Consider the following 21,174-nt stretch of genomic DNA (forward strand, 5'->3'; position numbering starts at 1 on the left):
TTAAACTGTCAGTCCTACATCTGGAAAAATGGGGAAGTAACTCCACAAAGACTGTTACATACTTAAATGAGAAAGCGTGTATATATATATATATATATATATACACACATACACACACACACACACACACACACATAACATACACACATATACATGTGCCACTAGATATAGCCAATAAATGGCAGCTATTATATTAACAGCAAAGTCATCTATGTTTATAAGTAAAAAAATTTCTTCTGGAAACCTGTATTAATCATTACTAAAAAAAATTTGGAACCACTCAGATGGTGACAACCCTGAAAATCATCTGTCTCAGACATTGGCAAACTTTGCAAAGGACTGGGCAGTAAGTGTCTTAGGCTTTCAGGCTAGGTGGCCTGTGTCGACATTATGGAACTGACGCTGTAGGGCAAAATCAGTCCCAGACAGAATGAAAATAAGTGGGTGTGCCTATGTCTCAATAAAACTTTATATGTGGGCACTGGAATCTGAATTTCATGTCATTTTTTATATGTCACAATAGGTTACTATTGGTTTTTATTTCCCAGCCACTTAAAAATGTAAAAATCAGAGAGCCGAGGAGGAGTCAAGCCCAGGCAGCAGTGTAAAGGCTGGAAGAAAAATACCTCAACAGTGCCAGCAAGCTGGGGCCAAATCCCTGGAGGTTCCAATCTTGCCTGTCCTCCAGACCTCTTTCCAACTCCCCCAGCAGCTGCTGGGGGATCCAGCTTTCCCCCTGGGTGCACCCCTCATCTTGTACCACAACCAGGGGATCCAGGGTACTCACCCCTAGGTCCCTACCCACCTCCTGTTCCTGGCATGCCTCCTGTGAATCCCTTGGCACATGGCATGGTAGGACCAGGTATGGTGATGGCCAGGAAGATGCGGAAGAAAATGAAGAAAAGCTCATAAAAAGACACACAAACACCACAAGCATGCCAAGCATTCTTCTTCTTTCTCTTCCCCTTCCTCCAGCAGGGACTCTGACTAAATACAGGGCCTGGACCCTTCCCTCAAGCCTCTCAAGTTCCCATCAAGATTCAGATGCAATCTTGTACTGGGGAAAATTAGCCCTCCTCCCTCACCCCCCAATCAAGCCTTACTCTGCTGTTCAGACCTGACTGGCTGGGGAAAATGGGACAAGAATGACCATTGGCTAGGGGTGCCTAGGTGGCTCAGTCAGTTGAGTGTCTGACTCCTGATTTTGGCTCAGGTCATGATCTCACAGTTTGTGAGTTTGAGACCTGCATCAGGCTCTGTGCTGATAGTGTGGAGTCTGCTTGGGATTCTGTCTGCTCCCTCAGTCCCTATCCTGCTCCCACTCTCTCTCAAAATAAATAAATAAACTTAAAAAAAGAAATAAGAGAATGACCATGGGCTAGCAAAGACCGTCTTGTCACTACTTGGACGGAACTTTTAGCTCATGAGTTTAGCAGGAGAACAATTTTTTGAGGATGGTGAGACCTTTGAGCTAAATGCTGAAGACAAGTTTAGGATCTGTAAGATATGATTTTTTTTAACTTTCTTTTGTAATACTTGTGGTTGGAAGGTGTGTAAATTTAATTATGGAAAAAAAAGAAACTACCATTTTTGAAATGGTAAAAAAAAAAAAGTTATAAAAATCATTCTTGGGGCGCCTGGGTGGCACAGTCGGTTAAGTGTCCGACTTCAGCCAGGTCACGATCTCGCGGCCCGTGAGTTCGAGCCCCACGTCAGGCTCTGGGCTGATGGCTCAGAGCCTGGAGCCTGTTTCCGATTCTGTGTCTCCCTCTCTCTCTGCCCCTCCCCCGTTCATGCTCTGTCTCTCTCTGTCCCAAAAATAAATAAACGTTGAAAAAAAAATTTAAAAATCATTCTTAAAATTTGCCTGAACACGTGATCATTAAATTAGGTAGCAATGGCTCAATGTGTATTTTGGAAAAAAAAAAAAAAAAAAACAAATCATTCTTAGCTTGCAGGCCACATGAGAAGAGCTAACGGGCTTGATTTGGCCCATGGGACCACCCCGACTCCTGCCTGCCTGCCTGCCATTTACCAGCCCTGAGATTTCCATGTCACCAGCCCCAGCACGCACATTATGAATGAGTGGTTTGCTCTTTGTGATCAACAAGGGATTAATTCACAGAAGGTACCAAAGAACAAGCATTAGTATATGACAATAACAGGAAAGTCCTGGACCCCGGACCATACCTGAGCCTTGAGAAATTGTGGAAAAACCTCAAGGAGGCCAAGGTACTGAGGATATTCCAGAGGAAATCATCCCTGGAGCCTTCCCTCTTTTCCCTTCACCCCAACCCCCGATATAAATCATTGATTGTGACACATAAGGAGAGTTCTACAGTCCATAAACTTCTAACTTCTTCAGATACAGAAACTGGACATGTAACTGTTGCTGGAGCTGGCAGGTATGACTACTACATAAGCCAAGTTCATCACACCCAATGTCTACGATCGAGCAACCTGGAAGGTGTGACTTGACTTGGGGATGACTGGAGTCCATCTAATGAGCAGAGCCATTCAGGGATTCTCTGCGTCTCAGTAAGTGCACCTGCTATGCTGTCCCAAGACATTCCTCCATGCCCCCACCCCGACACACATACCCAATGAGTCATTTCAATTCCAGCAACAATGACTTTCTTTGTAAGTACTAATAACACTCCAATGATTAAAGCAAGAATTTCATAATCCAGGTACCTATCCACAGCTAGTCATCTGTTCCAGCATTTTTTTTTCCACTGAGAGGTTTTAATAAAGAATAAACAAAAGTGCTTCCCCTACAATTTTACTGCCAATAAAATTACAAAAATCAACCACGACTGTGTTAGAGCAGAAGCTCTTGGTTTCACCACTCAATAGAATGGCCCCGTGTGAACGCTAATGTATGAAGTTTGTATTATTAAAAAAGCAATGGAGTAAACACATATCTAAAGAGAGACTTTGTGACCCACATCCTCGCAAAGTGATAAAATTATATAAATGGATTAATTTCCCATTTTAAACATAAGAAGGCAAATATCATGCTTACTTTCTCTAAATGCTTTACAGTAGCCAAGGAAAGATAACAGAAAGAACAGGGCACCCAGGAGGTCTGCACGGCCGACAACACCAGCAACCTTAAAAGAAGGAGAAGAAAAATAGATTTAGGTAAAAAAAATTTTTTTTTTAAATCCTAAATGTATAAAAAATTTCTTAGAAACGAAAGGCAAAAACCTTACTAGATTCTTCCATCTATTAAAATAATCTGTGCTGACTACACAGCAGCCCTGTGGTCTTATCTTATGATTGGTTTTTCTTTTCCCTCTTTGGTCTAGGACTTGAGCTAGCTGCTCCCAAGAGAGCGGGACTGGCAGGGTCGTGCTGATGGCCATTCTGGGAGCATGACACAGTCGGCGATGCACGTGGGCCATGAGAGCTCTGTCACAGCACACCGCACCCTAGAGCCCAGAGGCCTGTGCCGCTGATATCCCCAAAGTGGATTTATAATTGGAAAATGTTATCAGCTCAAAGGGCATAATATTTACTAAAGAAAATTTGATTGGAAACATGAAGGAAAGCTGGGAAATTAATGTTGCAGGTCACTGGGCAAATAGAGAAAGACACAGGAACAGTGGTTCAGTGCTACCTCTGCCCCTCCTCCTCCCTTCGAGACCAAAACTTGGGTTAACCCGGAAAGCAGAATGCTTCAAAAGGGATTGAGAAATAAGATGAAAACAGAATAAAATGTCAACCATCTCTTTCTCTCATGACTGCCCTTCCCTTTTTTACCTTAGTGATAACAAAGCAAATGTGAAATTCATGTCTCATGTCACATCCAGTAATTGTTCCCCAAGCGTCTCCTGGCAGAGAAAGACACACAACTCCACTCAGGAGTGTGGGTCTAGTTAATGTGGCACGCTCTGCTAACGAACTAGCACCTGGATGTGACACGTACCAAATTCTCTGGTATTCTCTGGATTCTCTAGGTGTCACCCCAATAGCTGGTAAGTTTATCTTTTCTTAAAGGACAGATACTATGATTATGTGGGACAGAATAAAGACTATGCTATAAATGGAGAGAAGAGACTATACAAAGAATATGAAAATGACTACAATTACATTCGATTCCCAAGTGTGTGGACAAGAGATGGCTATTTTAGCAGCATTCCCATGCTACCCTGCTAGATATGAAACGCTGACGGTGATTTTCCATGCTGATTGTTAACTCCTGACGGCAGTGCGTGTGGCATCCCAAGGAGTCACGCAATCACTAGGATTGAAGGGGCTGAGGAATCCAACCTGTGAATGCCACCCACGTGGAAAACACCTCCCAAGAAGGAAGCTAAGGACAAACAAAGCTTCAATGGATCTGGAACAAGTATGCCAATATGCCGGAGGGTTGAACAGTACAATTAACTTCAGGAACGAAGTGAGTACGCAATGAGAGTTCTTGAATACTCCAGCCTGCAACTCACTCAATCAGGGACACAGTAAAATCAGGGATGCAGGTAAACCAAACAGAGCTGGCACACAGTAGATGCTGCTCACGGTTAGCTCCCTGCATGACTCTTGATGTGTGCTTCCAGAAGCATGGGGAGCAGAAAGAAACAAAGGGCATAGGAGCCCAGGGTGAGGCAGGTTTTGGCTCCATAGCACTGTGGTGACAAAGAGAGCAGGGGACCACCCCTACCCCCCAGGACAATGAGAGGGAAAGGAGGGGCATCTTCCTTCTGAGACTACCTACAGGGGCTGAGGATGGACCTGAATCCCAAACCCTTAAGGAACAGAAAATTATCCAAACCAATGCAGAGAAGCTTATCCAAAGTGGTCCCTAAGGCAAGGGACTCAGGGGAAGCAGGGAATGGGGTTGTGAGGGGTCAGAGAACAAAGTTTCTTCAAATGAATGAGGGAAGGGTAGTGTTCCTATAAATACCAGGGATGGGGTGAAAACAACCAGCCTAAACTACTTATTATCTAGGTAGCTAAGGTACATTTAAAGATCTACACTAAAATGAACTTTTAAACCTATATAAACTTAAAAAATGTTTTTAAAGTTTTATTTATTTTTGAGAAAGAGAGAGAGAGAGAGTGAATGAGCATATGAGCAGAGGAGGGGCAGAGAGAGGGGGAGAGAAAGAGAATCCCAAGCAGGCCCTGCACTGTCAGTGCAGAGTCTGATGCGGGGCTCAAGCTCATGAACAGAGAGATTGTGACTTGAGCCAAAATCAGGAGTCAGACACTTAACTGACTAAACTATCCAGGCATCCCATTACACAAATCTATTTAGAAAATAAACATTCGTTGGGTAACTGGTGAAAATACTCCCAAGTCTTTAAGCAATGTATGTACATGACATTGTCTGACATAAATAAAAACACATTTTAAAAAGAATGGCTGGTGTTTTAAAGCAAAAGAGTTTTTAGTCCTTACAAAGAATTTTTAACATTATAATTAAAGAGAGACTTCACAGAAAAAAAATTTAAGGCTATCCAAGGAGGGAGGCACCGTGTCCAATTGTTTGGGGAATTGACAACAGTAAGGAAAGATATTATTTTCCTTCCCTGTTATCTGTGGTATGTATTTTCAGGCAAAAGTCTTTACAAAGGCTATTTTTTTTCTTACAAAGGAAAGGGAACAGACTCTTCCACCTTAGATATGCCACTTTGGCATATTGATTATCTTGAATTAAAGGTACTTGAGAAACAGCGAATACTAGATGGACGATCTGACCATCCTTTATCCCACTGAAAACAGGAAATAAATCTCCCCTGTGAAAAGTAGCCTCCTTCTATCAGGAGTGTAGAAGGTATCCCTATCACCAGAAGTAGGGAATTTAGGGCTGGAAAAATCTACGTAAACAGCCCCTGTTACTTCTTCACTAATTCACTACCCCAATCCCACATCCCTTTGTCTTACCAATTCTTCACAAATTTAGAAAAGGTTCCTGCTTTGGTCACTTCTTTGAATCTCATACTTTTATGGGGCTCCAGAAATTAAATTTGTTTTTCTCCTGTTGATCTGTCTTATGTCAATCTAATTATTAGGCCAGCCAAAGAACCTAGAAATGAGGAAGGGAAAATCTTCCACCTCTTCAGAGATAACCTGGAACACTCACATCAGGGTTTTCTAGAGAAATCATTGCAATTCCCTCAAATCCATAGAGCAGGTGGTGTATTTGCACAGGGATGGCAAGAAGGAATTAGAGGAAGGGAAAGGGGGAACGCTTCCCCACCTAATTCCTTCAGTATTAAACTTTGGCTTCATACATGGACAGAATTCCTAAGGAGGCCTGAGCTTCCCTCTTTGATACCAAATTCAGGCAACTTGAAATCCTTACCAATGCTCTGAGGAAAAGGAAAATCTATGGTGGCACTAGTGTCCCCTGGGGCTCCATCCTCCTGGCCACAGACAAGAGCAACCCTCCCTGATGACTGGTCTGTCGGAGGCCTTATACACCTACGAACACCCTGGAGTGATTTGGGGTGGCATATTGGAAAACGAGAGGCATTCAGTATTAGTTGAGGAGCAAATACCACTAATTACAATTATTTCATTACCAGTTGGGGAGCAATAGGTGGGAAGACTATAGGGTGACCAACTCATCCTGGTTTGCCTGGGACGGTCCCAGTTTCAGAATGGAAAGTCCCAGGCCGCAGAACTCCCTGAATATGGGGCAAACTGGATGGCTGGTCACCCTAGAAGACCGGGAAATTTAGGTTCTTATTTGCAGTGGACAAAAACATCCTCAAAGTTAATATCAAGAAGGCACAAAACACATAAATGTTAATACAAAGAAATTTATATTACTAAAACCTGGAGGGGCCACATTGCTGTTGCTTTCCCTTAGTAAATGAAAACAGAAGCACAATGACTCCTACCCCCGAGTCCTCATCCTAGATCACTGTTCAGCTGGGGGGCGCTGCGCCAAGGACAGTCATGCAGGACCCTGGCCCAGCCTGGAGCCCGAAGCCCAGGGCTACTCCCCCGGCACTGGCCTGGGGGCTTCGACAGGCTCTCTTTCCACCTAGCTCCTTGGGCCCTGCTTTTTGCTTATTTTTACAGCTGTGTTAAATGGAGAGTGGGGGATAATGGGTGGGTGTAGATAGGAGGAAACAATACTATTTGCCACGACAATGAAAGATGAACATACAAATAGTCTGTTTTAAGAATGCTAATTTTGGGGGTGTGTGGGTGGCTCAGTCGGTTAAGCGTCCGACTCTTGATTTCACTCAGGTTATGATCTCATGGTTGTGAGATCCAGTTCTGTGTCGGGCTCCATCCTGAGCGAGTGTGGAGCCTGCTTGGGATTCTCTGTCTTCCTCTCTCTCTATCCCTCTCCTGCTCTCTCTTTCAGAATAAATAAATAAACATTACCTAAAAAAAAAAAAAGAATGCTAATTTTTAATGATCCATAATTTTTTCTTGCAGTTTGAGTTTGAATGACTTTGATGGAATGGAGGGGTGGGGGAGATGAAGAGATTTTTCTCAAAAATTCCCTACTCTCCTATAGCTAGATCTCCCTTGGCTTCTTTTTAAATACTTCAAATGCAGAATTTTAGGGTTAATATGTTCCCAGATTGCATTTACTGGTGTGTGTGTGTGTGTGTGTGTGTGTGTGTGCGTACATCCAGTTACACTCGCTGGCATTTCAAAATTTTCTATAAACTAACTTCTCAATATTTAAAATCAGAATTTTAGAAAAGTTTCTTTGGTTAATAACTCAAATATTTATTTTGCTTTAAGATCACACTAAATTAAATGAGGACCAAAACTGTAAATCAGTACTTCTGCCAGAAATTCCCTTTTTTCTGACCAACCCGTACACTATTTCTGGGTCCCAACAAACACTTAAGCCATAAGGAGAAATCACATGGAAGCAAATTCTAATTTGGTTACCGTTATATATAAATAGATGATAACGAATCTTTTACCACAGTTTCCAGATTGTCAGTCCTCTGAATTTGCTGAAGTAAAACATTATGATAATTTTTTTAAAAAAAGCTATGAAGTAATAAGATACTAGAAGGTTGTGATAACAACTCTACAATCCTCTTAATACCAAAGAACAAAGAATTTAACAAAAGCAGAACACTAAATTCTGCTCAATATTTTGAAACTCACTTCAAGACGCTCAATGTATTCAGTTAAGTGTGGGGGTTTAAATACACACGAAATGTAGAAATCTATTGCAGAGAAGTAATAAGGAACATGTAGTATTTTACACGCAGGTACTTCATTACACAGAATGAATGGCTAAAATCAAATCTTTTACCTCAAGCACACATGCAGACTTTTATTTTCAAAGGGATCTGTGGTGGGCGGGGGTAGGGTGGCTCCTGAAATCCCCATACATCTGGGTAAATCCCAACACAGTTTGTACCGAATATATCCAGCAGCAGCTCCACGGAATACAGGTGTGGCCCACAGGACAGCAGGTTACGGCCCTGTTAGGAGCTGCCCCGTCACCTGGGCCAAGCCCTTTAGTGGGAGAATAATCCAGGTAGTGAAGAGTGGGGGGTGGAGGGGGGTGCAAAGCAGGTGAGGAGAGCTCCTGACCAATCCCAGCAGAGATTTCCAGCACAACTCCAAGTGTGCCCTCATGCCCTCAGTGTGAGCCTGCGACACCAGGTTTCAAGTTCCACCCCGACATCTGCCAGCTATGTGATGGACCTGAGGAAGATGTGTTATTTGTCTTCCCAGGCCATTCCTCTGCTGTAAAGTGGCCCGTCCACTCTCCCAGCAGTTCCATTACAATTACATTAAGCACGAGAAAGTATTTTCAAAATGAGACAGTTCTCGGTGAAAACAGGAATACTGCGTCTGACCCTTTGCTGAAGACGAGTTCTTAGCTTCTGACCTTCAGACCCCCAAACCAGGTGTCTATTCAATATTTAAATATTCAACACCTACATATGCAACATTTACCCTTTACAGTGTAGTCATATAGAGGAAACAGAAAGTATCACCAAAGATCACACCATGATTACGAAGTCTTTGCCCACCTGGGACTCTGCATCTTTCCTAAGAGAGAAAGACCTGTCGGACCTACACAGAGTCATTTCAAGCATCTGGCAGCGTTTAGCACCATATGCTTTCTACAGCAATAAGACCATTCAAGGGCAGCCTACTTTAGGGAATGAGCCAACGTACGAAAGGCTCCTTGTCCTGACACAAGTACAGAGGCCACGGACGGACACTACTTACACACTCAGTGTGTACCGGATGTGCGGCGAACAGCAGAGCGGCCAACAGGGAGGATCTGGGGGCCAGGTTCAACCGCCGGCCTCTACTGCTGTACTGCAGGCCGCCAAACAGCACGGAGAAGACGTCCACCATGAGGACAGAGATGCCGCCGTGCAGGAGGATGTTGACCACGTGGAAACTCATGGGGTAGAAGCCTCCGGACAAATAGTAGTTAATCCTGTAGTGAGCGAAAGGGGTTCATACCAGGTGCGCAGAAGTGTGCAAAATAAAATGCAAAGCATCTGAAGGAAGAAGGCTGGTGACTGACAGTGTTAAAGGGAGGAGATATAGAAAGGGCAAGAACATAACTAACTACTGGGGGAAAAAGAGCAGATAAGAGCATGTCAGACAAGTGTGGCAGAAAACACGTGGAGAGGAAAAGCAGAAGGAAAGCTAAACAATTTCTTAAGCCCTAAAAAGGCAAGATTGCCTCCCAAGATGATATGACACAGCACACCTTACTCTTGGCTACCCCACAGGGACCTGGATTGAAGACAGTCACGTAACTTGCTTATCCAAAAAACAAAAAGTACTCCTTGGTAGTTTGTCCACCAGCTTTCCGTCCAACAAAACACATTCTCATCCGTCCAACAAAACACATTTCTGACTGCTTTTCAGTTACCAGCAGTTCTAATTCATCATTTCTGTGCTTCTGAGAGATCTGTACATAAGTACTGAATGCACCTGAAACAGCTATGAATGGGAACTTTGGGGAGGTGAACACATCTATTCAATGCAGATGGGGAGTTGGGGGAGGGTGCTTTTAGCTTTATTTTGTATTTGCATATTGACTTGGTAACAGCAGGAAGATTTTTACCTTGTTATTATCATTTTTACAGTGGAAAAAACCCCACAATTTCCTTAGACGCCACGTGTTGCCTTGACTCACATGGTTTCTCCAGTGGTAACCAGCAAAGGTCCAATCTCCAACAAACATGCAAAATGTGGAACGTTTCGCTAATTTGCACATCACCCTCGCAACAGGGGCCACGTTCATCTTCCCTGCATCCTTCCACTTTTAGGATCTGTCCTGGACAAGCGAGCCCTGGAGTCGTGGTTCCTCAGGCTCGTTCTCCCCATGTTGCTGGGACCTACCCCTAACAGCTGGAATTAGCATGTACTCCTCGGAGACCCATATGAGTGAGTGGTCTGTTCTTCCCCAGGACCCACCGGCTCCACTCGCCCACACCAGGAGCCTTGTCACACAGAACCTGGCACAGCATCCTATGCAGCCCGCGCTGTCATACCTCACCTGAAAGTCAGGACGGTCAGAGGGCGGTAGGACTTGTGGCTGGTGTTGCTGCTCAGCCTACTGCCCCAGAAGTCATGATGCCACAGGTCCCCAAGGGGCGTTTCCGCTCGGAGGTCCTGCAGGGACACAGTAGAGGGCATTCAGGACAAAGGTGTCACGACTCCTCTCTCACCCCATGTTTAAGCCCTCAACAGGAGCTCTTCCTTAGAGCTGCTCATTCCCCTTTGGTCCATCTCTCCCATTAGCCCTGGGCCAAGCCACTGCCACCTCTCACCGAGGATACGGTCAGGCCTCCCTCCAGCACGTTCTCCCAGCTAATCTCTCCAACCTGCAAATTGGGTCACCCACCCCACCTTGCTTAAAACACCCAGATGGCTCCCCCCACCCCCAGGACAAAGCCGACGTCCTGATGTGGGTACCGCAGCCCAGGGTGCTCTGGCTCCTGTCAAGCTCTGCCTGCTCATCTCGTGGACTCTGACCTTTGTCCAGTCCCCACACAGCACCTGCTGCCACCCTTCCCCAAGGATTTGCACATGTAGGTGTCCACCAGACAGTTACCCCTCAGCTCCTCACAGCCCAGCATCTCCTGCCGTTCACGTTCGGCCAGCAAGCTATGACCTTCCTCAGCTGATGCAATTCTCCTTCCATGGGCCTCAGGGCATCTCACACCTGTCCTCACAGTGCCTGGCACCCTGGTGGTTTATCATCTCTAACTACCATCTGTCTGCATCACTGGACTGGGGGTGAGGCCCCGGGGCCACATCATGTGGGTGGGGAGTATACAGAAAGTGCTTAATCCATGTTGAATAAACTAATGCCTCTTTCATATTCAATACAGAGGGCAATTTTCTTAAAACATCTCAGTTAAAATTTGACTGGATAAGCATATATTGTCTATTTTTGAATCCTAGCTAAACAGAAGAAAAATGAAAGAAAAAACAACTTCCATCTAATTTTTAAAGATAAAAATCACTAATTATTAAAAAACGACATCTATTTTACTATTATGGTAATTTAATTTGGTCCTGTGCTACAGACGCTTAAAAATGCATATTTAAAAAATATACATTCATTTATTTTGGGGAGCACACAAGCAGGGAAGGGGCAGAGTGAGGAAGACAGAGGATCCAAAGCGGGCTCTGCACGGACAGGTTGACAGCAGCAAGCCCGACGTGGGGCTTGAACTCATGAACTGTGAGATCACGACCTGAGCCCAAATTAGACACTCAACCAACTGAGCCACCCAGGTGCCCTGAAAAATGCATCTTTTTAAAAAACATTTAAATGTAGAACTAGATTGTTTAAACTGTGTCTGACAAGAAGAGAGGCAGACAAGGCATTGCAGAATAAGCAACAAAAGCAAATACTAATTTTCTCTTCAAAGCATAACAAACAGGAATATTTTAGGGACTAGAAATTATGACATGCTAAGCACCACTAAGTGTATCAGTCCAGACTCTTCCCTGCAGTGACCAGATTAGCACTGATTAACATAAGCAAAAAAGAATGCTTTAAAGGAGACTGCAAGGCTCACGGACACCCAGGGGGGCTCCCAGGTTTGGGGCTCTGCAGCCAGAAGCACACCCACAAATCACACCGCTAGACACTTTGAGGGGGCTGCCTGGCTGCCTCTAGACCTCGGCCTAGGTGTGTGATTAGCTCCTGACTCCAGTAGGTGGGTGCACCTGAGAAGAGACCCTCTGCCCACGTCTGCATCCAACCTGGACAGTCCCTGCAGCTTCTAACAACCAAGGTGGGGAAAGTCTCAAGCAGAAATGTGTCAAATCATGGCTGGGACAAAGAAGCAAGCAGTGTCCATGGCACACGGGGACTTCAGTAAGTACTCACTACTTAAGTGCTTACTGATCAAAGGGAAAGGGCTTGAAGATGTGCGACAGAGGCAAAGTTGGTCACCTGATATCCACTTTGTGGGTGAATTTCACTTCATTGGGTATTGGCTTCAGAGACCTTGAGCATACTGACCCCTCTTCTAACAGTCAGCCCGGTATTTCATGAAGGTCTTGCAAACTACCCACAAGTCTGGTTTACTCAGTGACAAAATTGGAAGCCCATCTTCTTCTGCACTGTCCCAGAAGTACCTGCTCACTTGTGAAGGAGCTGGGCGGAGGATCTTTCCCTCCATTTGAGCAGAAAATGAACACCAACAAAGCTCTAAATATTTGATTAGGTGTAGCCTACACACAGCAGGGCACGCTGCAGGAAGAAAGGTCCATTTCTCTTCACAATGATTTATGGAAAAGACGTGTGTCTGAAATTCCTGCTAACTCCACTGTCTCAAAGAAAACCATCATCTCAATGAAAAAAGGCAACTCAACATTACAAGGAAGCATCTGGAAAACAGTCTTTAACACCAATAAAACCCAGGAACAGCCTGTTTCACATTACTGTGGGCACAGCGCCAATGAACAGAGCGGAGCCTTTCATTAAACAGGAAAGGAAAAAAGGAGGGCTAGCAAGTTAACAAAGGAGCACAGTGTGATGCTCTAGAAAACACTGCCAAGACAATGTGCAGCAGGGCCACAAAATGGCTTCATCGGCCTTACCCCACACGGAGGGAAGAATTATAACCGTGTCCCAGGCCATCCCGCATACAACAGGGCTTGCGCTTTCCCCTGCCTTGTTCATCAAAGTTCTTCCACGTAAGGTTTTTTTCTTTTTAATTTTTAAATGTTATTTACTTTTTAATTTTTTAATGTTTATTTATTTTTGAGACAGAGAGTGCACGTGAGCAAGAGCGGGGGAGGGGCACAGAGAAGGAGACAGAGGATCCAAAGTGGGCTCTGCACTGACAGCAGGAAGCCCGATGTGGGGCTCGAACTCACGAACCATGAGATCATGTCCCGAGCTGAAGTCAGACATTTAACTGACAAGTCACCAAGGTGCCCCCTTCGATATAATGATCTAAGCGAACACTTTATGTATCTTCCACTTTGTAAAAGTGGAAGAGTGAAGAAACTCTTAATGAAATGAAGAACGGGCTTTAAAAATTAAGTCATGTTCTCCTTTCCTTGTTAGCAAAGCAATCCTGCAGCTATAAAACCACCGATGGGATGTAGTTGCTAGGAGCTACTACTTTTTTCTTTTAAGCGTGGTTTAAAAAGAAACAAACATCTACAGTAACTGCTGGGTGAACTTCAGTGAAGAACCTGAATTAAAAACAAACATCGGGGCACCAGAGTGGCTCAGTGGGTCTGGCATCTGACTCTTGATTTCGGCTCAGGTCATGATTTCACGGTTTGTGAGCTCAAGCCCCACATTGGGCTCTGTGCTGACAGGGCAGAGCCTGCTTGGGGTTCTTTGTCCCCCCCTCTCTCTGCCCCTCCCCCACTCATGCTTGCTCATGTACATGCTCTCTCTCTCTCTCTCTCTCTCTCAAAATAAATAAAATAAAAAAAAAACCTAAACATCAAGGTTGGTTGATAGTCTGCCTCATAAAATAGAGAAAATCAGTACATACAAGATGTTACAAATAAAAAACTTACAAAAGTCACCCCCCCTTCCAACCTCACTGTCACCATCACACATACATGTTGGTCACAGAGAATTTTTCTCAACATTTTCAATATGAAAATGAGGTTTTGCTCATTTGGGAGAATCCATGACTTCAAAATTTCAACAACAGTGTTACCGAGTTGCTACAACTGCACCGCCTGGAGAGAAATATATTAGGCTATTCCTTTGGGCTGTCTTCACTGGTGCAGACACACACACACGAAATAACTGCTGAGTAACTGAGAGGTCACAAATCTGTGCCATTTCCGCATTTCTTCTCCTGGGCTCTCCCTGCCTCCAAGGCTCTTGTCTGATTTTCTTTTAGTTCCCTTGAATCTTTTTCTTTCCTTTCTCCAAACCTATTTCTTTCTCCCTCTCTCTAGCTTGTGAAAGACAGGCATTTTCCCTGCACTGATATAGCACCCACTGGAGAGCAAAACTGGCTGGGATTTTGCAAACTCAGCAAATTTGAGTCTCCAAACACGAAATGGGCAGAAACTGCAGCTTCCACTGACAGCACACTCCTCATTCTCCAGCGCCTGCCAGCCGGCTGTCCTGATGCTATCAGCAAAGGACAAAGAAGAAGCCAACTCCCTGCCTGCTGCTGCAAACGGACGCAGACGGACGCACCTCTTGGCAGGTGATCAGACTCGTCCATCACTGCAGCAAGTGCATGTTGGGGTGGGGGGAGGGGGAAAACAGCTGTGGCCTAGCATTCTAGAAATCTGTCATAAAACCTGAAATACTTAGTCTGCAATGCCCTTCCTTGCCTTGTAAACTGAGAGTAATGGTCTCTCTGATGTGTGTGTAGACTGGGACCTCGGATGGGGTACGTGGTGAGGGTAAAGCCTGAGGTCAGGCAGGGGCTGGAGACCGTAAACAATAAACAATAAAAGAGGCCCTAAATCACAAAGATGCTACCTAAAAGAGATGGGAAATCTACAACACAATTGGGGCCCAGGCAAATGCTTAACCAAGGTCGAATAGAGAATTATCCAACACGAACTTAGATTACTAATGAGAAACAGGCAAATGATTAACACAAGTTTACCAAAAAGGGGTTACCATACAAACCTTATTGTTAATGATAGCTTCAGAGTCATCAAAGACAAAATCTCCATCGTAGCTGCGTGCGAAACATACAAGGGAAACAAATCCCACTACTAACTTAGCCCAGAAAGGGGCAAGCACAGAAGAGGGGATGATGTGACCCAAATCAGCGTCCAACTCGGCCATTTTGAAAACTGCTGGCTGCCAGCCTCTTGCTCCAGCATCATGCTGGTTAGAAATCTATGAGAAAAATGACACAACACAAATATCCATCAACACACAGTTAGGAAAGTTTCTGCAGTGAGTAGGAACTAGACAGTCACCTACACTGTGAGTGTATAGGATCTGGTCATTACAAACTTTAAGATGTCGTTTTCAGAGTCTACTGGGCAGAAGGGTCACTGGGACACATGTAAATTCTCCTGGGCCTAACTGCAACCACCGAATCACAAGCCCTTGGGTTTCTGATACTGGATTATCTTGAGACATGCTGATTTAAGGAAATCCTATACCTATCAACCCCATAAGGCAAATTGTTTTTGTAGTCCTTGAACCAGTTTACACCAAAGTTAAAAAAAAAAAAAAAAAAAGTTACCAGGGTGCCTGAGTTGCTCAGTTGGTTAAGCATCCGACTTTGGCTCAGGTCATGATCTTGTGGTTCATGGGCTCAAGCCCCGCATCGGGCTCTGTGCTAACAGCTCAGAGCCTGGAACCTGCTTTGGATTCTGTATCTCCCTCTCTCTCTGTCCCTCCCCAACTCACACACTGTCTCCCTCTCTCTCTCTCTTTTAAAAAATAAAACATTAAAAAAAAATTTTTTTTGAAGTTACCATGTTGCTTCATCCAATCCAGAGAAATCAATAAATATTCCTTATTAAGTCTTAGCACATGGTGTGTGCATGTGTGGTAGGGTATAAAACATGGTCCTGATTCTGAGAGAGCTTAGAGTCTCTCTAGAACTCAGTCACTCATGCCAGTTAGCAGAAAATCTGGCAGAGAGAAGAGTTTTAACACAGATGATCAGGCAGGACACATGATCGATGGCCAGGTGAGGGGTTCACACACACACACGGACGAAGGAGAGAACACTATAGACTGACCAGTCTAGGACAATATCTTAGTCCAGAAAGAGCTGAGCCAAATCCTAAAGGAGAAGAGGGGGAAGCTATCCCAGGTAAGAATATGACCTTCAACGTTGGTGAAAGAGTCAACTTAAAAATACCCTCTTATTTTTTAACTTTTCTTTCAAACAGGAAAAATGTTAAAGCCAGAACGGTTGGTCTCTCTGCCTTGCCATTTATTAGTTCTGTGGCCTTGTCCTTTCAGAGTCTACTTCCTGTGACACTCAGCAAGGCGTAAGAGCTTTCCAGTGGTGACAGCTGCCTGAGAACCCCCTGCCTTGGAATTTGCCCAAATACAAAACTACACATTTTATCTGTCTCTATCTCCACTATACCTCCAACAGGTGCTTTCTTTGGATTGACCAGAATCATGTTTGGCTCAAAGTGTTCAGGTTCCAATCCTGGGTAACTATGGACAAGCTACTTAACCTGTCTGGCCTCAGTTTCCTTGCCTCTAAACTGGGGATAATTGTTGTACCTAACATGGTTGTCATTCCACAGGATAGCCACCTGAGGCGCTGAGAACTGCTGTCTGGCTTTAATGACTGCTGAGGGGAGGTTAACTATGGTTACAAGCACTTTCTTTAAGAAGGGTAAAAGCATGGACACAGAACTGTTTTTTAAATCCTAATATTAGTATTAATTTTTAAATACAAATATTTTGTTTATTATCTACATTAGTAAGGGCCCTGGCTCCAGTCCTTTTGGGCGAAGGTGGAGGAGAATCCCAAACCCCTTGATTGTGAAGGCAGTTTAGATGTATTTGTCTGTAGGCCTCCAAGGGACTACCCCAGACTATGGAATCAATGAGAAGTCAGCCAAATGAGAAGTCAGGCCATCTGAGGTCACAGGCATCTTTTCTCTGGCTTTTATCTGAGTGAATGTGGAAAAAGATCCAACAGTCAATGGGACACATCATCCTATGATAACACTATCCCTTTCCGGGTGCTGAAAAGAGGTCCAGATTTACAACCCAGAGAGGAAAGACTTTGTATCTCTCACTGCTGGTCCCTCAAGCTTCTCCACTTAATGTAATTCACTCTTAGCAAGTGCTGGTGGGAAATATCCCAGCTCCTATCTGCTGCCTTTGTCTTTTCCAATGAAAGGGTAAACCATTGGTTCAACCCAAATTATAGCTGCAAACACCATATAGGTCACCATGCAGGCCAACTGCTGCGTCTACATTTCAGCTAAAGAAACTGCTGCTAAAGAGGCACCTAGGGGGCTCAGTTGGTTAAGCGTCCAGCTCTTTGTTTTGGCTCAGGTCATGATCTCACGGTTCATGGGTCCAAGCCCTGCACTGGGCACTGCACTGACAGTGCGGAGCTTGCTTGGGATTCTCTCTCTGTCCCTCTCTTTCTGCCCCTCCCCTGCTCTGTCTCTCTCTCAAAAAATAAATAAATAAAAACTTCAAAAATTTTTTTAAAATAAGAAATTGCTACTAAAAAAGCAAAGCAAAACAAAAACAATATGAAAAAGAAATCATAAAGACCATGTAGTTAGAAAGATGGCATGACTTCACATGAAGGGAATAAAAGTGTTCTTGGATTTGGAAAATTAATGTGGAGGAAAATGCGACAGTTTTAAATGCACAACAGAGCTGGTCTTGATGTTACCTGCTATGGGCCTAAACATCTGAATATTATGTCACAAAAGGTTGTCGTGAGGTTCCAATTCTTATAGGAAGAACACGGAAGCAAGACACATAATCTGTGCTCCTACATGAGCTGTCCTGCCCCACTTTTCATTTCAGATTATTTGTAATACAATGAATCTTTATTCATTGAATACAATGAATGTTTTTGGTACTCAGGCAATAGCAGAGACATATTGAAGGCAGACCATGGACTCAAACATCTGCAGCGCCCTGGTGGGCCAGGCCGGGACTCCTGAAGCATCACCAGGATGGTTGGGTTAATCTCAGAACGATCTCCCCCTCTTCTACTGCAGGGACATCAGCAAGTCCTACATTGCAAGACTTCTATTGCGGCTTCCCTCCTGAGTCTCCAGGGTTCCCACTACTTTGCTGTCCCTAAAAATACTCCCAAATGCCCTTTTTTTTATTTAAGGCATATGGTTAATGTATACAGTGGAATGGTTCAGAAAATACTGCAGATTAGCAAATGCCATAAAATCTACAATGTGTCAGGAACCCATGCAAAGTTCTCAGAGTGCAGCACTGGGGTTAAGAGGGTGGGCTCTCGAGGCAGGCGGAGGTGGACTCACTACCTTTGAGACCTTGAGCTTCTCAGTCTTTCTAAGGCTCAAATCCTCACTGGCACAACAGGGTACCACCGCATAACTTTGGGAGGTTGTCAGAGGATTAAAGGAAAGAATGTATGGAAATAATTACTTCCCATTCTTGTTACCATTTTGGAGAATCTAGTTCCCAGTGCTTCATCCCTGATCTCCTGTCTTGGGAACAGAGATGTTGCTATCAATTCTTTATTCCTGCAGATGGTTTTACCAACCGAGACCAGCAGTAGCCCATCCAACTGTCCCAATGTAACTGAGAGAAGGGTGTCCTTCCTTGGATGGGCCCAGGGCACTGCCTCCTTGGCCGGTGTCTGAATGTCCTGCATAAATGGCACAGTCTAATACAGTGACCCTGCTCCAACCTCTCTTCTTCCAACAGGAAAGCAGCCTTTGTTCTGATGATCCCAGCCAGGCTTGGTGCTCAAGTTAAAGAAGCCCTCCCTGAGTGAGGTGGTACAGACAGGTTGACCTGCCCCTCCACCTCTTTTTTTGTACACAAGCCATGAAATAGGAAGGTGCACTTTCTGTTTTTCTCTTGCTAGGTCTCCAAGTACACGGTCTCATTTCTCCCCTCCAGGTGTCCTGCCTGGGAGCCCTGGCTCTGGGGTGGGATGGTAAGTTCACCATATGAAGTGCTAAGAAGGGAGTGTCACGGAGGTCTCAGGCTCAGTCCCAGTGGTGCTACAGCCAGTTTTTCAAGTGGTAAAACTGCTGCTCTGATCCCTATCTGACTCCTGTGCTGATTTCACACTGTTCAGAATTAACTGGCCCTAGAAGTAACTGAATTTTGGAATGAAGCAGAAGGCTCTTTATTCTCAATTTCTCAAAACTTCTAATATGAAGCCTCTATTTTCAGGGGGTTCAAATAAATTCATAAATCATCAATGGTCAAAAAACCAAGGACTCCACCTCCCAAAAGGAATGTCACTGAGCTGTGAACCCTAGGGACCCAGTGACAACTGACATAGCAGCCTCAGACTGCAGGAAATAGGGATGGTGAGACCAATCTAAAGGATTCGCCCTGGGACTATGAGCAGCAGTTACCTACTGCAGAATATTTTTCCACATGCATGGAAGGGCCTGCTGGCCTCTGGCCGACCTTTCTACCTCATCAGTAACAATCCATCCAAACGCAAACTGCCCTCTGCCAGGCTGTGATGAGACAGTGCTTCTGGAAATCAGACTAAAGAACACGATCATTTGTGACCCAGCATCTGGAGATGTTAGCTGGCTGCTCCTCTCTTGGGGGCTTCAAGTTTTGGGAGCCTGTGATCTCCACCCCCCCCCCCCCCACAATGCAGCGCTGAAAAAATGCTACTCAAAGTATCTTCCTCTTGTGATCACCTTTCTGCTTTTTAATTCAGTAACAGGCGAGAGCCATGCCTGCCTACAGCAAGAGGGACTGTGTGCGGTTCGGCATTCACAGTTACACTGTCTCAGAAAGTTTCCAGCTTGCTAGCTTGTAGCCATTTCCCCCTCTAAGTCAGCCGGCACCACTTCACCCCACGTCGATTTGGGGTGTGCCAGGCAAGGTCAGGACTGCAGGGTGAGGGGACAGAGAAGGGATCCAGTCAGTCGTTACTGTAATTGTTCCTCAAGGAATTCTCCCCATCCATCTGCTCTCCCAGAGATAACTGTGTGGGATGATTCACAGCGCGCTGGCTAGATCTTTTTTCTAACTCCTCCCTCCTTTTGTGTGTGATTAAAAAAAAAGAAAGAAAGAAACACACACACACACACACACACACACACAGCCCACAGTCAAAACATCAACACGACCAGAAGCCCCGCGGAGTTCGCAGGAGGTGAGGCGGCGGCTGCACCACCTGCTCGGCTTCCCTAAACTCCAAGCCCGCGCGGGGAAGTGGCAGCTCGTTGGCCCCGGGCGCCCGGGCCGGTGGCACGCGGTTCTCCCGTCGCTCCGCTCGGCAGCCAGCGCGGAGGAGCTGGCACTCGCGGCGCTGCAGGGGAGCCGCCTTTAACCTAGGGCAGGCGGCCAACAGGCCCGGCTGTGCCCAGCCATCGCCGGCGCCACGGCCAGCTGGCGGCCAGGCGCAGGGCTCCGCGGCCAGGTGGCCACTCCTGGGACGCACCGCAGACGCCTGGTACGCCCCGGGGGCGACGGAGCGCCCGTGCAGTTGGAGCAGGCAGGGGTGGCAGCGGTGACCACGGCCCCGGGCGGAGGGAGCGCAGGAGCCCGGGCGCGGGCAGGAGGAGCGCGTACCCTCCACGCCGCGCCCATTGTCCCGTGTGCAGCTTACACCGGGGCGCTTGGGGCTCGCGTCCCCCGTGACCCTGGCCCCGGCCGCAGCCCAGGTCCTGGAGCCAACTCCCAGCAGCACCACCGCCGGACCCGGGCCGGCCCGCGGGGCTCGGGGCGCGGCGACAGCGAGGACCCCGCGTCCGCTCCGCGCCCAACTATGCTCGTCTCGCAGCACACTCGGCCACTCGGCCCTGCAGGGGCCGCCCCACGCATTACCTGCAAGGAGCCCGAGCGGCGGCCGCATCTCCCTCCCGGGCGCGTAAACTCCGACCGCTCTCGGCGCCCGCCCGGAGCTGGGCAGGGGGAGGGGCCGCCCGCGCCGCGCCCCCGCCCCCTGCCGCGCCCCCCTTTCTGCGCCGCGCGCCGCCCGCACCGCCCGCAGCTCCCCCACGCGTGCGGGCGCTCACTCTCACACTCTCGCCTCGGCCCGCCCTCTCCTCGCGGCCATTGGCTGCTCCTGTGGTCACTTTCACGCCGCAGCTCGTTCCTCTTCAGCTCAT

The 21,174-nt window shown here is 46.1% G+C and overlaps 1 protein-coding gene across 1 annotated transcript in view; it reads right to left on the bottom strand.

Moving 5' to 3' along the window:
- The window catches only part of TMTC4 (transmembrane O-mannosyltransferase targeting cadherins 4), a 66,529-nt gene extending 45,578 nt beyond the window's left edge, over positions 1 to 20,951 (bottom strand). Inside the window, exons 1-5 of the mRNA XM_047081589.1 lie at positions 20,891 to 20,951; positions 15,059 to 15,274; positions 10,472 to 10,587; positions 9,181 to 9,397; positions 3,026 to 3,113 (exon numbers count right to left, since the gene is read on the bottom strand). Of these exons, the coding sequence (XP_046937545.1) occupies positions 3,026 to 3,113; positions 9,181 to 9,397; positions 10,472 to 10,587; positions 15,059 to 15,220 (583 nt within the window). The 5' untranslated portion in view covers positions 15,221 to 15,274; positions 20,891 to 20,951. The remainder of the gene's footprint in view (positions 1 to 3,025; positions 3,114 to 9,180; positions 9,398 to 10,471; positions 10,588 to 15,058; positions 15,275 to 20,890) is intronic.
- Positions 20,952 to 21,174: the final 223 nt, after the last annotated feature.

The sequence above is a fragment of the Lynx rufus genome, unplaced genomic scaffold, assembly GCF_022079265.1.
Source record: "Lynx rufus isolate CCGP_SWC_20201006 ecotype Redwood Valley unplaced genomic scaffold, mLynRuf1.p SCAF_1, whole genome shotgun sequence".
Taxonomy (NCBI): Eukaryota; Metazoa; Chordata; class Mammalia; order Carnivora; family Felidae; genus Lynx; species Lynx rufus.